Below are 16,927 nucleotides of genomic sequence, written 5' to 3' on the forward strand. Positions count from 1 at the left end.
GGTCAGGAAAAACACTCTGAAAATTTTGTCTTTGGCACAGGGAGGATAGAGCCATCTGAGTGCTAGAATTTCCTGGAATGTACTCTGGTCAGGTTACTAGTATAATGATGCTGGGTGAGAGAGCACAGTCCAGAGGGACCCAGGAGTAACAGCTGTCCATTTATATGTTCGTTCATTTATTTATTACCTAAATACATCCTAGTGCCTTCTCTGTGCCAGGCCAGAGGCAGGAAACATTGCAGATGTTATTACGTGTAATGCCCCCAGACCTCCACGCAGCAGGTGCTCTTAGGCCCACTTACCGTTCAGGACCTGGTGCTCAGAGGGGGTTGGGCACTTGCTCTGCCAGCAGAGTGCTCTACCCTCCTCCTTGGCTCCAACACCTATGACCTCCCCACTGCACCTCGCCAGGGAGACGCCAGCAGCTTTTGGCAGGAGGCACGTGGCTGCGATACCTGACACACTCCTTAGAAAGACTAAATCAGGGGCGCCTGAGTGGCTCAGTGGGTTAAGGCCTCTGCCTTAGGCTCAGGTCATGATCCCAGGGTCCTGGGATCGAGCCTCACATCAGGCTCTCTGCTCAGCAGGGAGCCTGCTTCCTCCCTTTCTCCCTGCCTGCCTCTCTGCCTACTTGTGATCTCTGTCTGTCAAATAAATAATTAAAATCTTAAAAAAGAAAAAAAAGAAAAGAAAGACTAAGTCAGCTCTGGCCAGTGCAGAAGCCATATACATCCACTCAGCCATTTATCACACAAGCACATGGTGCACCTACTGTGTGCCAAGCCCTGTGTGGGGTAGTGAGAGGAGGCCACTGAGTTGAGTCTCTTGATGTGTGAAAACTCACTGCGTGGCTTTTTTCTGGTAGGTACCGTGCAAAGAGGGCCTTGCTCCTCCTGCCCAGCTGGGAGAGGGAAGGGATAATATTTATAGAGCACCTACTGCATGCCAGGCTCTATGGCAAATCCTTGGCAAACATCATCTCCTTGCAACCGTGTGAAGTAGGCACCCCTATTTTAAAGAGGCTCAGAAAATGCAGATTTGCCCAAGGTCACCTTCATGGCCAGTGGTGGAGCTGGACACAAGTTTTGCACCAGGACTACTTTATGTTGGACTTATTAACTCTTTTTTGTTTTTTTGTTTTGGTGCCAACACCACTTTTGATGGTGTGTTGAATTCCAGGGACATTTTCTCAAGATCACAATCTTGAATTCATATGTAAAATGCATACGGTTGCAAAAGAAATTGATTGTATTGATAACTATCAAAATATTGAACCATTTGAGATGCAGTCCTATATGGGCTTCTCTGTGATGCATTTAAGGACAAGACCTCTAGCCGGTCAGAATACTACCATCATTTGGAAACAACTGGGAGCACAGCAACCCCCGGGGCTAACAGGATCTGAAATGCCCTGTGATTTCTGCTGTGGAAGACACAGCACAAGACTGGGGTATTGAGGGTATCACTAGGGTTTATTACCTACATACACGATTGAAAGATATGCTCATTCCTGTTAGAGGTTAGTAAATTAAAGATGCAATGTTTTTCCCATCTAAGCTCAGGAACCGCCTCCCCTATAAATTCTATCCATCCAGTTTGATGCTTGCTTTTTGTAAGTTATGTCACTCAAGTCTGTTCAAGGAGAATTTGAAAGGTTTCTTCTGTGAGAGCTGCTCCACTGGGCACCATGGAGTGGTACAAAGCAAGTTATTGAGGAGATGGTACAGGGGAAGGCATGAAGCTCAGCCATCTGCCGCTGGAAGCTAGGCATTTGATGTCCCCTCTGCCATTTGAGCTGCATGTCAGCATTTGAGAAAAAGGAAGTGCAGAGAAGTTAAGAAATGTGCCCACGGTGTCATAGCTAGTAAGATGCCAAGCCCTGTTCCAGTCCAAGCCGCTAAATCAACTTTAGCACCAAGGGCTCGCTTCCCCGCTATCACACGAAGAGGTCAATGTGTGAGTCTTTATGGAGAGGGTTGGGTAATTACGAAAGCCTGCACTCAAGGAGGAAAATTGTTCACTTTTGCTTATTTTGTAGCCAAAAGCTGGGTCTCTTGGATCGGGTTCGCCTTTCTAATCCTCGTGGTAGCAATACTAAAGGAAAGCTATTTACCCCTCTGAATGTAGATGCCATAGAAGAAAGTCCTTCTAAAGAACCAAAGCCTGTGGGCTTAAACAATAAAGAACGTTTCCGCACCGCCTTCCGCATGAAAGCCTACGCTTTCTGGCAGAGCTCCGAAGGTGAGGCCTTTCTCCTTTCTTGCTCTGTCCCCTCCACTTCTCCCTCCGCCTTGTCCTTCCCTTCCTCCCCCTTTCCCCCCACGACAGAAGATCAATTTCTTGCTTCATCCCATGCACGCCCGCTGTGCTGGGGGCACCTGTGATGCCTCCCCATAGCTTGGGGGACGGGGGGGCTCCGAGTTACCTATTCTCTGGTCCAGTATCACCGCACTGGTCTGTGCAGGCACCTCCAGGGAGACTTGAGATGCCCAGCCTTGGTTCACATGGGTCTCATGGAAGGGAGGTGCACTGCCATGGAGATCAACTTAAAGGGCATGGAGGCCTAGGTGCAGAGTGATCTGAAGACCCAGAGGCCTTAGCATCCCCAGGGGGGTGGGAAGAGTTAATAGAGAAGAGCCCTGTGAAGACAGTGGGAGTGATATCTCTGTACATTCCTTTTACTTGTGACAAGGGAGGACAGGCAAGTCTCAGAAAGTGACCCCACAAGGTCATCAGGGCAGTGCCTGACAGAAAGAAGCTGGCCTCAGATGCCTGACTATAACACCCTTGTGGATGCCCTTTGCTGTTTTGCGGGGCCACTCAAGAACCCCAAAACTCATGTCCCCACCTTGCTAGCCTTCTCCCCAGTCAACATTCTTGAACTACAGGCACCTCTAACTCATGTCTGGAGAATAGAAGGACCTACTAAGAAGGCCTGAACAGTGTCACAACTAGGGAATACCATCTTGTTTCATGAAGTGGAAGCAAAGACTCTGGTGGTTGAGCTTCAAAGGCTCTGACCTAATGGGGTCCTGAAGCCTTTGCAAGTGCTATGGCCTGCTCTTTGATATGTGTGTCTCCCTCCCAGATGCTGGGACAGGTGATCCCATGGCGGAAGACAGGGCCTACGGGAATGACTTCCTCATTGAAGAGATGATCCCCACCCTGAAGGCCGCCATCCGAGCCGTCAGGTGAGGCCCCCTCTTCCCCACTGAGGGCCTAGCCAGACCACAGTTCAGCTCCCACAGGATATTGGCTTTGGGAAGGTGGGTGGGAAACCCTGTCAGGTAGTCCGAGTCAGGTTCCAGGGTATGTCAATACTCATACGGGCATGTTGCCTGAAGAAAAATGATCTCTACGTTAGCAAAGCATCATGGGTAACTCTTGCTCTCTGGTTTATAGAAATGCTCCCATAGGCTCCTGACACTATTTCCAGTTGTCATGCTCTTGTCTGGCTTTGGCCACCATTTATTTTACAGGTCTGCGGCATGGGGTGTATGTTGACGTGGAGGTTTCTTCCTTTATAGGCTTCTCAGACAAAATAGCTTTCCTTATCTGCCTCCACTCATCTAGCTCTTTTTAATTAGCACTTTTCAACAAGATAGTCAGTTATAGGATTGTGTGTGTATCAGGCGAGGCTATAATCCACCCTGGCTATATTTGTTTTGCTTCAGAATTCCACAAGAAAATGAAATAGGCTTACTAACAGGAAACTTGGATCAGGAGAGGGGCTTATAAGCACTCTACAATGGTGGCAGTGAATTCTAGAAACTAAGCTGAATTCTCCAAGAACTAATTGTGACATTTTCAGCAAGGTTCCTAGTCCAGTCTCTCAGGGAAGCACCATAAGGTTATAAAATGTGAACCCCAGCAGGGCCATTGACCTGGTTTCTCATGACACTGCAATATGACAGAACAATGTCTGGATGAAAGCATTACTACTTAGATGCATAACTATTTCAAAGATCTTATTCAAAGAAACAGTGAATGAGGGGCACCTGGGTGGCTTTGTCGGTTAAGTGTCCAACTCTTGATTTTGGCTCAGGTCGTGATCTCAGGGTTGTGGGATCAAGCTCCTCATTGGGTTCCATGCTCAGTGGGAAGTCTGCTTAGGGTTCTCTCTCTCCCTGTCCCTCTACCCCTCCCACTGTTCATGCACACTCTTCCTCCACCCAGCCAAATAATAAATAAATACGGTCTTTAAAAAAAAAAGAAAGGAAAGGAAAAGAACCAGTGAATGAATCTGTGCCAACCTAGAGGGAGGTCTCTGCTGGGATGATCCATGGTTTGGCTTCTGCCCTGTTCTTTTTAGAATTTTTTATTGATCCCTTAGTTCAGGGGTTGGCAAACTTTTTCTGTGAAGAGCCAGATAGTGAATATTTCAGACTTTGTGGTTCACAGGCCTCTGTTCAGGTATTTAGCTCTGACTCTGTGGCACAAAAGCAGCCATAGACAGTATATACATGAATGGGGGTGGGCGTGTTCCAACATCACTTTACTTTCAAAAACAGGCAGTAGGTCAGATTTGTTCTGTGAGCCACATGCTGCTGACACCTACTTTAGAAAGAGCTGCATCAAGGGCAGGCTTATAAAATGGCACCCAGTTGGAAAGGATGGCACATGAATTGGATGGCATAATCAATATGCCAAAAGAGTGTTGAGATGCTGGACCTGGGCATGTGACAAACAACATGAACTCTAAATGCCGTACAGAAAGAGACCCTCACAGAGAGAAGGGAGGGCCTGGCCTAGGCCGTTGTTTCCCAGCGCTGGCCTATGATTAGGGGTTTTACCTGACACCATGCTCACTGGAGGCTGACCCTGTCATGGGGTTTTCAAGGAACATTAGCCATCTGGGGTGTCTTTACTGATTCCCAGGAAGATGGAAACAAGGCTTTGGCATCTACAAGTTCTAGGTTCCCCCCTTTTATTAAGAAGCTGAGAAAACTCAGGGAACAGAAGATAGTTTCTCTTTTCTAGGCACTCACAAGTCAAATAATCAAAGAGGCTGTCGAGGAGGAAATATGTCCACTGTCCTCAAATAGAAAGCAGTGTGACACGGTGATTAAGAGCATGGGCCTTGTCAGCATACAAACCCGGGTTTGAGGACAGCTCTGACATTATTAGTCAGGTGGCCCTGGAAAGATGCTGGACCTCTTTGGTCCACAGTCTTATCATCTACGAGTTGATCTGTTAGCAGATTGTTCACAAACGCTTAGCTCAGTGTCTGACTTGGAATGAATGCCCAATGAATGTTAGCTCTTATTATTACTGTGATTTTATTATTACTTAAAGGATTGAAGGGAGGTAGTCATGAAAAAGTGGTACCGGCCAGCCTGACTCTGTTGTTCGAAGGGGTGGGACCAGAACCATGGGTTGGAACTTCTCCTCCCCGACCAAGTCATTTCTCTTTGGTTCTTTGCTCTGCCTGCCCCTAAGTTTACTAGGCTTGAATTGTAGTTTCCTTTACTCTGTACTCATGAAGCACACACGTCTCTACTTCACTTTGCAGAATCCTACAATTCCGTCTCTATAAAAAAAAATTTAAGGAGACTTTGAGGCCTTACGATGTGAAGGATGTGATTGAGCAGTATTCTGCAGGACATCTCGACATGCTTTCCAGGATAAAGTACCTTCAGACCAGGTAAGACAGTTGTATCTGGAGGAACTCTGCTCTCCTGACCACGAAGGAACCTGAGCCCATTGAATCTAGCTAGCGCTTAGGGTGAAAGCCATTCAGAAACGGTCCAGGGTGCTGGGGAGAAATTTTAAGAACAAAAATGTTCATCAAGCATTGTGGCTGTGAAAGCCAACAAGCACCAAACAGGCCACGAAGAAGCTCTATGACATTGACCTTAGCCAAGGTCAACACCCTGATCAGTTCTCATGGAGAAAAGGCATATGTCTGACTGGCCCCTGACTATGAAGCTTTGAATGTTGCCAGTCAGAATGAGATGATGATCAACTGAGTCCAAGCATCCAATTCTAAATATAAATTTTTCACCATATTAAAAAAAGTTCATCAGGTATTATTTATAATAGTGAAAATATGGAAACAATATCAACACCCAACTAATAATTGCCACCTTTTTTGTTGAGCACCTGGGTGTTCTGCATATGTATGTCTAATCCCTTATAACCTCATGAGGTATTGCATTGTGGATGTCCTCTTATAGTTCACAAAACCCAAGCTCAAGGGGCAGTAGGCTCACCTAAAATTAATCAGTGGCAGAGCTGGAAATCACACCACATCCAATTGGCTGCACAACTCCCATTCTATCTGATGCACCAAATTCCACTTTACCAATTATATAAATAGCAATTAAGAAAAAAATGTTCCTACTCTCATTAAAAAGTTATACAACCATCAAATGACATTTAAAAATGTATATAATAAGGTGCACCTGGGTGGCTCAGTTGGTTCAGTGTCCCAACTCTTGATTTCAGTTTAGGTTGTGATCTCAGGGTCATGGGATCGAGTCATTAGGTCATTAGGCTCTGCACTAAGCATGGATCCTGCTTAAGATTATCCCCCTCTTCCTCTGCCCTTCTCCCCAGCCCCCCTCACACTCTCTTTCTCTAAAAAAAAAATGTATATAATGAGATAAAAAAATGATGTGATCATTGAATATATATGCACAATATGATTATTAATAATACAATAAGACATATATATATACATACTTATACCTATATACATCCATATACTTAAATGTATACAAATGATTATGTTCCTATACAGTCTCTATATCAATCTAGTGATATTAATAATATATACATACCATATGATTACAAAAACATATGCACATATGTTTACTTAGAAATAAACCCACACACTCTCATATAGGGAACCTGCAGAAAAAGAGTAGGTCTTCCCCCAACAGACTGCAGTAGTTATACTAAAGTGATGAGTCCATGTGTGTCTTTAAAAAGTCCACTTTTTAAATTGATCAAATCTTTAATGAATTATAAAAATTTCCTTTTAAGACAAAAATCCATTTTAAAAAACCAAAGGGTAATATGAGGTCAAGACACAGAACTGACATCGGGAACCCAAAGCCCTATACTGGGGCTCATCCTCTGGCATGTGTGAGATTTCAAGTGGACACAAGTCAAGTCCTGTCTGGACCTCGGTGTCCTCATCTGAATCATGTTTCCCTGCCGGGGTGTCCTGCAGAGTGAACAGAACCATCAGATTGAATGAGTAAGACGTTAACCATGATGTCGGGTTGGAGGAACACTTATTTGTGACCTTGACTTATCCATAAATGGAATACCGACTGCTACCGAGCATAGTGGCAGGCATACAGTCGGTGCTCAATGCCTACTTCACAAACGGATGAGCAAATGAGTTCTGAGCCCAACATGCTGTCATTGATGCAAATATGACTCTCTCAGCATGATGTCTAGGACATACCAGATCAAGATTATTGGCCCATCTTAATGCACGCAGAGTGGACCTTCCAGCTGTTGTTGCTTCAGTGTTTATTAGGCACATTTATTTCAAAGAGCTGTGCCTAGAGGTTGAACACCCAGATAGCTAATTGCGTATCCCCAGCCATGCTGATAGGGTGGTAGGACCGAGAGAATGGAGGTGTGGTTGGGTATATTGTGGTGTCAGTGGAGGAGCAGCCAGGTCTGCAGAGAAACCGAGTGACCCAAGGCTCCTTTTGAGCGCATGGTCTTAGTGGTCCTGGGGCTGTAATGAGCCTGCAGGGTTGCTCCCACACCCCGCCCCAGTCCTGCAGGGCAGTGGGTACATCTGTCTCCAGTCGTGCTTAGGGCAAAATGGTTGGTGGAGTTGGCGCCTCATACAGAAATGGAAGCGAGGTGCAAGTGTGGGTGCAGAGCCATCCCCCCAGGGGCCAGGAAGCCTGAAGAGCAGCAAAGATCTGCACAGCTGAAATCGAAGCCCACAGTTGTACAAGAAAACACCCTAATCAGATTTTCAGAGAAAAAATAAAAATGGTGGACCACCAGATAGGCTTGCGGCACACATGACATTTCTTCGAAGAACCAACAAGACATGACCCTCACCCTGTCTCTGGTTTAGCTGCCTCTCTCCCCTGGGATGGGGAGATACGCTCGCTACTGTATTGAGATTATAAATTCTCTCTCTCCTTCATTCCCTCTTTCTCTCTCCTCCCCTACTCCCCTCTCCCTTCTCTTATATTATTTCATACCCTGCCTGGCTAAAGAGAGAAGAGAAGGAACTGCTCTCCTCTCTTTACCTGTAAAGTTCTTTGTAATGTAATCCCCATCTTGTGTGTCTCTTTCAGAATAGACATGATTTTCACCCCTGGACCTCCATCTACCCCAAAACATAAGAAGTCTCAGAAAGGGGCAGCGTTCACCTACCCATCTCAGCAGTCTCCCAGGTGGGGCATGGGGACATGGACTGCGGCTGCATGGCCCGTCCCCATTCCCATATATCAGCTCACTTCCTTTATGGCTGCGGGCGGTGGGGTGGGGGTGGGGGTGGTTGCCGTTCCTCTCAGTAAAATGAAGATAAGAGCTTGAAGCTTATTCTGGTTTGGGGTTATTTGCAAGGGAGCCATACTAAAGACTTATGTCCCTCTTTCCAGACTATGTGGGCGACACTCCTTCTGTGGTTATTGAAAATAAACATAACCCTCAACGTGTTATAAAAGTGTAGGAGCCCCACGAATTTATTGGAACACAAGAGAATAATACCTCATGAGAGCAGAGTTGAGGCCATTTAGCATTTCCTGCCCCATTAGCCCTGTGTTGACCAAACCCCCTCACAGAGAAGGAAATCAGGTGTCAGGCCTCTGACAGCATGGTCACAAGCAGAGAGCTCTGTCCGTCCCTGGGGCAATCCTGCTCTTCCCACACAAAGTGTTTGGAAATGTTCCTTATACAGACCCCAATGAACCAGGAGCAGTCCTGGATAAAGTCCACTGCCCAAATTAATACATTCTTTATTCCCAGAGGTCTTCAGGTCAGGGAACATGGATGAGTAAAGAAAGAACTCCCACGAACCTTAGAGCAATAAGTTTCCCTACTATAAACAAAGCAAGGGCACAAGCAGGATGATGTAAAAGCATCTGACCTTCAGCCTCAGTTGGGGAAATGGAGTAAGGAGTGGTGGACCTGGGGGTCCTGGAGGGCACGCGCCCCACTAAAGGAAATCATCATCCTTCTGCTCTGCTCTGCTGTTGTTAATTTTAGGAATCGCTATCCTCTGGTTCTGAGGAGTCTAATTTTTCAAGAAAAACTGAATATTCAGATGTCATATATGAAATTCCTTACTTTTGAAATGGTTTACATGTTTTTAAAACTCTGTGCAAGCGAAAGAAAAGACTGGTGGTCTGGAATGAGCACACAGGCCATGTCTGCTTTAAATCAAGACTGCTCAGCTGGAGACAGGCCAGGAGCTGAGCAGGAGTCAGGAGCCCCTGAAAGAGAAAACCAGCTACCTTCAAAGTGCCTGACACGATGGTTTTGAGCCCCAACCAGGCTCCCCGCAGGTTCTCTTCTCCTTTAGAACATAACCTGTACCACCAAGGAACCATCTCAATTCCATTCCCTACCAGAAGTCTCTTTTGCATCATTTTCCAGATCCCACATCTGTTTTCCCCATCCATCCAAATGGAACAGATGAGATATACCCACCATATAGAATTTCAAAGATTAGCCAACCCCCAGCCCAACCCAGCCTATCCTCCACACACTTAGAATAGAAGCTCTCAAACTTAGTCCAACTCTGAAATCCAAAATATGTGATTCAAAGGCACCAAACCCTCTAGGCACAGCAAGGTGCTTTATTAACTTTAACCCAGCTTAATATTTGGCTTCATCTATTGCCACAGAGAACAGTGAGACCCCAGTGCTGAAGGCAGGAGAAGGCTAGCCTTTCCTGACTCCCTCGTGCCTCCAGAGCGGAGTGGGTCTCTTCCAAACTGCATAAGCGTGAGCATGGGGAAGATAGCTCCAGGGACCATGGCTGGCTCTGCTGAGACAGCCCGGCAAAGCACAAGCAGGTACGACGCTCTTACCGAGACGCTGGCTCTTTCCTAGGAATGAACCATATGTAGCCAGAGCATCCACATCGGAAACTGAAGACCAAAGCATGATGGGGAAGTTCGTGAAAGTCGAAAGACAGGTAGGTCTTTCCTTTCCCTCACCAAAAAACAAGCTATAGGACATTTGTGTTCAAAGGTCATTTTTTATTTTCCCTAGGAAGGTAACAGTTGAATCTCTACCACTCAGAAAAGCGATGTGGAAATTACATCCCGAGTTAGCACACATTGACTCTGCAACCACATGCAAGTTCATTCATTGTCCTGAGCCTCAGGGTCCTCATCTGTAAAATGGGGATTCTAATACCCTAAGGTGACTATGAGGACTGAATGAGTTGGTACCCATGAATCGTGTGGAATAGCTGCTGGCACGCAGTAGGCCCTCAACAGATATAACTGTTCTTTGCAGCTATGGTCAGGGCAGAAAGAAAAGCCATTCCCACCCAGCACCATATCGAGCTCACGTGTCTCTTCCTCTGGGAAATGACTTCTGTGAGCACAGTGGTACACCGGACAGATGGGTCTGTTGGTTTCCATGAGGAGCCCTACCAGCCCTCTTATTTTATTCATAACCCAGCATTGGACCTGTGCAAGAGAGGCAAGAGGAAATTTGGAGGATTACCTTTTTTTGGCATATCAAGAATATCATTTTTCATTTTTAAATTTTAATTTATAATCTCAGCTCTTCCATTTCCCAACTCCGTGACCTTTGACAAACTATTTCCTCTCTCTGCCTCTGTTTCCTCACCTGTAAAAGAGAGATAATCACCTCCCAGAGCTGTTTAGAAGTGAAATGAGTCAACATCTTTAAGGGGCATCAAGCAGAGTCAGGTCCTTACTAGGTGCTCTAAGTATTAGTTACTGTTAAGGCTTGGATACTGATCCAGCCTCTACATGGTACTGTGCTACCTGGCCTTACCTGGAAGAAGGGGTGCTATCCTTGCCTGCAGTGCCTTCTGGGGAGTGGTGAGTTGTCGGGGAGGGAACACCATACATGCATGTACACACACACACACACACACACACACACACACACACGTGTGTGTGCACTCACAAAAATTGAGTCAGTTCCCAGGTTTTGCAGCTCGGAGAAAATACCACTTACCTGGCTGCAGCTCCCACTCCAAGGCTCCTAGCTGGGACCTTCAGTTCTAAGAGGCACAGTTGCTGCCCACTGCTCTTGGGTCACAGAGGTTTGCACAGCCCATAGGAGGAACAGACATTAACCACCCACAGACTTCTATCTAAGTGAATATTTGCAAATCAAGAACTCTTGCTCCTTGACCCAAATGGCAGCAGCAAAGCCATCTCCTCCTAGGGTACCACTTGTCTTCAGATCCCTTCTCTGGTCCCAGCTTTCACTTCCCAGAAAGCTCTTGCCAGGTTGTTTCTAGATTAGCACTAATCCATGTATAGGGCTCCAAGTTAGGAAGCATGAAATAGTCCATTGTTGTAAAGATGATAATTTGCAGGGACCCTCCTGCTTTCCTGTGGTATTTCTTCCCAACCAGAAAGAGCCACCCCCATCCTGGAAAATCAGTGACACCCACTTCCTTGTATCTCCCAGGTTCATGACATGGGGAAGAAACTGGACTTCCTGGTAGATATGCACCTGCAGCACATGGAAAGGCTGCAGGTGCACGTCACGGAATACTACCCGACCAAGGGGACCTCCTCACCTGCAGAGGTGGAGAAGCTAGAGGACAACAGAGATTCAGATCTAAAAACCATCATCTGCAACTATTCTGAGAAGGGCCCCTCCGAGGCCCCCTACAGCTTCCACCAGCTGCCCCTGGACAAAGTCGGTCCCTATGGGTTTTTTGCCCATGACTCTGTGAACCTGCCCCGAGGAGGACCCAGTTCTGGAAAGGTTCAAGCAACACTTTCCTCCTCAGCAGCAACGTATGTGGAAAGGCCCACCGTCCTGCCTATCTTGACTCTTCTTGACTCCCGAGTGAGCTACCACTCCCAGGCTGAACTGCACGGCCCCTACTTGGACCGGGTCTCCCCCCGACAGAGACAGAGCATCACGCGGGACAGTGACACGCCCCTGTCCCTGATGTCGGTCAACCATGAGGAGCTGGAGCGGTCTCCAAGTGGCTTCAGCATCTCCCAGGACAGAGATGATTACATGTTTGGCCCGAGTGGGGGATCGAGCTGGATGAGGGAGAAACGTTACCTCGCCGAGGGTGAGACAGACACGGACACGGACCCCTTCACCCCCAGTGGCTCCATGCCTCTGTCATCCACAGGGGATGGGATTTCTGATTCAATATGGACCCCTCCCAACAAGCCCATTTAGAAGGGGTTGTGGGCTGAGTTCTCCTTGTAATGTAGACAGACTTTGTATAGCTCACTTGCTCTCACACACAACACTTGACGGTGAGATCACCAGTAGCTGCATCAAACACATGCATGTGCGTGGCGGCCCCCCACCAGGGCAGGGGCTTTTCACGGCCTTCCTCCTCCCCAGGTCACCACAGTGAAGCTGCTTCCTTTTAAGCATGGTTTGCATGACTTTACAATATATAAATGGTACCGCTAATCTCTTCTAGGATATACATTTTTCTGCTGTTGTTAATTTAAATCATTATTGGACCAGGATGGGGAGAAATTATTGACGAGCTGTGCTATCTGTCCGTTTGGTTGGCTGCTTTGGGTTTTGGTTTGGTAAGCAGGGAATGTAGTTTAAGTTCTTTCTCGAACCACTGCCCCTTTGTGTAAAACAGACCAGTAATTAACTGTTTTCTAGAGTAAGCAAATAGTTTGCGAACAAAAATGCATTGCAAATCAAAGAGGTGGCCGACTGAGCTAAAACACTAAGAAAGGAACAAGACGGTCATTGCATATCCAAAACCACGATTTTTTAAAACTATTTTTTTGGGAAAAACTAACAAAACCATCTAAACGCTCTCAAAGGGACCTCATTTGCCCTGCCATTGTCTGTGTCCTGCCTGTTCCCTCATCCCTGGTAATCCCACGTGTAGCATTTCGAGGGAGTTATGAATTGGCGGGGAGAAAACACACACACAAGTTCAAATAGTTTCCAATTTATGTAGCCAAAGATAATGAAATTTATCAGAAGTAGGGTGCCCCTCTGGACAGGAGCTAAGATCAGTGCCTTTAAAATGAGGTTTCAACTCACATTCCTCCCCATGGTACTTGTACAAAATATCCATCTCAAATGAAAATTAGAAACCAGAAATTATCTGGTCCAAGTTTTCCTTTGTAAAAATGAGAAACCTTTGGCTCAGGTAGAGACAAGCCTGGGGTCACCTCATTGTCCCCTGGAAATCTGGGACTCAAAGCTGACTCACTCAATGCCCTGGTCTCCTGCTACCATACAACTCGGCCCCTTATACAGTGGGACCCAGAAATTGTGCCAAGATACCTGGACTCTGTCATGTGGCAAGCACCCACAACACCATTTTTTCAGCATGAGGGGGCTGTTTGCTCTTACTGCAAAAATTGCTTGCTTGATGCCTTGCATTTTGGTTCTAGGAGAATAAAACAAACACTTCAAGCAAGCAAATTTCAACACTTATTAATACACAAATGGGCAAAATTTTCAGAACCATCCAGTTTTACTCCTCCAGATTTTTTAAATGACAAGGAGCCATAAGATTAGCCCAAGTGTAAGCAGACCCCCTGGAGAGCACTGCCCAAGTGAATAAGTATTAATATTAAGCACAAGCCATCCTCTGGCCTCTTATGAGGTGTCACTACTTTCTGAAACACTTAGGTGGGAAAGGTTTCTGTTAGGTTTGGGCTGGATTAGCTAAATTATGACGCGACAGTATCACTGTCTCGCTCTTATCCCACATCTAAGCACTGGTTATGGATGGTTGCCATGGTTACCATCAAGATGATCAAAAGGGCCTAACCATCTACACGCAAATGATACTGTTTTCCTCAGTCTTGTCAAGAGCTATGGTAGCTGTGGCAGACATCTGGTTGCTGCTTTCATCATGACCTGATGCAGGAAACTTGTACTTTGTTGGAGAGAACTAGTTTCTCAGATCTTGGTTTCTTTCAACCCACAAATCAACAGTACTGTGCAAAAGGCTCAGAGTACCATAATAATGAAGGTGTGGCCCCTGACTTTAGAAATCATCATCAAAAGCCTGCCATTTTTACACGGAGATGGCATTTTACATGGAGAATCTCACAAATAGAGAGGTGTCGGCATTGAAGTCTAAGGTGGGAAATACACAAGAATGATCACGCAATTCAGACCTGAACCCTCCTCCTGTCCTATGGTTTCGCATTTGACCTTCTAGCAACCTGAAGGACAAAGGGAATGGATTATATGCATGAAAGTGCCATTGGAGTTAATGACCTAAGAAACCCTGTGCCCCCTCCTTAGGATTTGGTTCTTGCTTCTGACCCTCTTAGAATCTTTTACTACAAGTGATTGAGCTACCTATCATCTAACATGTTACTGTGTTTTTCTTTATGTACGTGAATTATTTGAGACAAAAAAAAGTGGAGAATGACTCAAACTCTCCACATGTGCACAAATTATGTTTACCTACTTTATTAATATTCTTACAGAACTGACGGGCCTCGGTGTCCTACCAACAGATGCATTTGCCAGGAATTCAGTAGAGTTCTCAGGTGGACAAGTGAGATTTTTCATCCTCAAGCTAAAAATAGTTATCATGGATCCAAAGTTAGAGGACTGCCTTAGATTCTTTGAAAAACCTACAAAGGATAAGAGTTTGTATTATTTCTTAAACCATAGGAGGGCAGTCTAACCTCCTCTGCCGGATCATAAGGCCAGGATGGCAGGGATTGATTGGGTTTATGTCTGTTACCATCACGTCTCCAACATGTGATAAGCTGTCATTATCAGCATAGACAAAGACAAAATACATGATCATGAATAACTAAATGATAAGGCTTTTTAAGAGCCGTTCTTTCCCATCTAAGAAGAAAGAGAAAACTGAACTTCTTGAATATTCTGTTTTGGTATCCCTTTACAAGAAAAAAAAAAAAAAGACCATTCCAGAAAAGCAAGCCAAAACTATTGAAGTCACCTGCTCACAGATAACATCATCACCTGGCTTGCACTGATGAAGAAACTCAAGGTATAGGACTGAACTTAAGTTATGGGGAGAAACAATGTGTGCCTCCATAATGATCTGTCAGAAAAAAGAAGAGCATGATGGAAAAATCCAATGGAACTGGTTAATAATGTGGCCCAAGATCATCCTGCTTCAGATATACTAGTGGTCCTGAAGCTGGCTGGGGAAACTACAGTAGTTTTAGCAAAATTCCATGAAATAATGACAAATTAATTCCATTGTAAAAACTAAGAATAATTTCCTTAAGTGGAAGTGTAATCCCATTATAGGTGTTCCGTTTCTGTGTATCACAATATGATATAGGAAAACTTTTAAGAAGTCATTTTGTAGGAGGATCAAAATGAATGAGAGAAAGCTATCTTCCAAATGTTAAGTAAGAGGTGACCAGTCAGGCTGAGAAGAAAGTACTTGAGATCAATGTGCATTTTGACCATCAAACACCAGCACACAAGCAAACCTGAAAATTTTAAGGAAACTAATTGTGGGAGGAAAACAAAAAAAAAAGCATCAAATTGAGCAAGTTCTATTCACTGACTATACTTTTTCTGGGAACTGAGAGCTTGGACTTAGTAGATAAAACAATGGTATATTGAAGATCTAGTTTCAGTGAAAGAATCTTGAAAACTGCCAAGATATACTATAGTTTAAGATGAGCTCATTAGTCAATAATTAAAGCATTATGCTTTGTGCAGGGAAGTTCCCAGACACTGTAAGTTGAAAGAATAATTAATTGTAGGAAATCCTATTATTATAGGATCTACTCACAATTTGCAAGACAATTCTTCTAAATCCATGCCACTCTACTGATAATATAAAAACATGTGTTTGTTTATTCATTTACGAGATTTACTAAGCACCATTTTCTGCTAGGCACTATGTAACACACTGGAAATTCAGAGGTAAGAAAACTGCAGTTTCTGCCACCAAAAAGCTAGGAATCTGGTGGCCTCAAATATTGGAGTTCCCTTCAAACTTTGTCTACCAGGAATGGAAAGTATCTAATTTTATCCCTGAAGACAAGTACACAGATAGGAGCTCTTCCTCACTTAGAATCAATGGGAGATTGAGCATGGAGTAAAGTGAAAGCAAGAATTCCCCATCAAAATGGTAATGACCCCATCAGCTCAGAGAAGACTGAATGGTTGAATGAGTGGTTTCAGTTTGGTTTCAGTGCTTTCAGCTTTATAGCTCCAAATACATTGTGTACAAAGGAGGTTTTAGAGTATCAGAACTTTCTAGAGTATCTAGCTTTTCTAGAGTATCAGAGCTTTCTCCTCCTCTTCAAATCCCGACAATGATTGAGTCTAGACAAGAAGCTGGGCTACTTCCATTTCACTGTGTTGACCAAGAGAAGCTTATGGTACAAGCCAAGACCCAACATCTATTTCAAGAAAAAGGTGTTCATCTGCCTGTGGTACTCTGCTAATAAAATTCTCCTGGAGCAAGAGAAGAAATCTGTTCAGTGGTCTAAGAAGTTGACTGCACTTTGGACAGTACTGACAAGCACACCCCCGGCTTACCCCAGAAGCTGCCCTGCAGCTGGTCTTTGTTTTCTGTGAATATGCTTTCAAGGCACTTAGGACCATATGGATTTTCTTTGTTTTCTCAACCCCAGGCATCCTTAGGAATTTGCCTCATGTCCTCACTCATCCTTGAAGGCTTGCTTATTTGGGGATGAACTTTTTGAAAGACTAGAAGTCCTTTCCTTGCATCCAAATCACCCAGTGTTCCACTGCTACTGATATTACGCTACTCAAAAACAAATCAATGGTCCCCTAAACAAGTCCCCTAACCTGA

General features: G+C 45.0%; 1 protein-coding gene across 1 annotated transcript in view; it reads left to right on the forward strand.

Annotated features, from left to right (window-relative positions):
- LOC111146660 (potassium voltage-gated channel subfamily Q member 3) overlaps nucleotides 1–15,040 on the forward strand; it is a 291,159-nt gene extending 276,119 nt beyond the window's left edge. The window contains exons 10-15 of the mRNA XM_022502304.1: nucleotides 2,039–2,241; nucleotides 3,089–3,191; nucleotides 5,513–5,644; nucleotides 8,280–8,378; nucleotides 10,042–10,126; nucleotides 11,611–15,040. Of these exons, the coding sequence (XP_022358012.1) occupies nucleotides 2,039–2,241; nucleotides 3,089–3,191; nucleotides 5,513–5,644; nucleotides 8,280–8,378; nucleotides 10,042–10,126; nucleotides 11,611–12,345 (1,357 nt within the window). The 3' untranslated portion in view covers nucleotides 12,346–15,040. The remainder of the gene's footprint in view (nucleotides 1–2,038; nucleotides 2,242–3,088; nucleotides 3,192–5,512; nucleotides 5,645–8,279; nucleotides 8,379–10,041; nucleotides 10,127–11,610) is intronic.
- Nucleotides 15,041–16,927: the final 1,887 nt, after the last annotated feature.

The sequence above is a fragment of the Enhydra lutris genome, unplaced genomic scaffold, assembly GCF_002288905.1.
Source record: "Enhydra lutris kenyoni isolate GAN:26980312 unplaced genomic scaffold, ASM228890v2 scaffoldscaffold14, whole genome shotgun sequence".
NCBI classification, from domain to species: domain Eukaryota; kingdom Metazoa; phylum Chordata; class Mammalia; order Carnivora; family Mustelidae; genus Enhydra; species Enhydra lutris.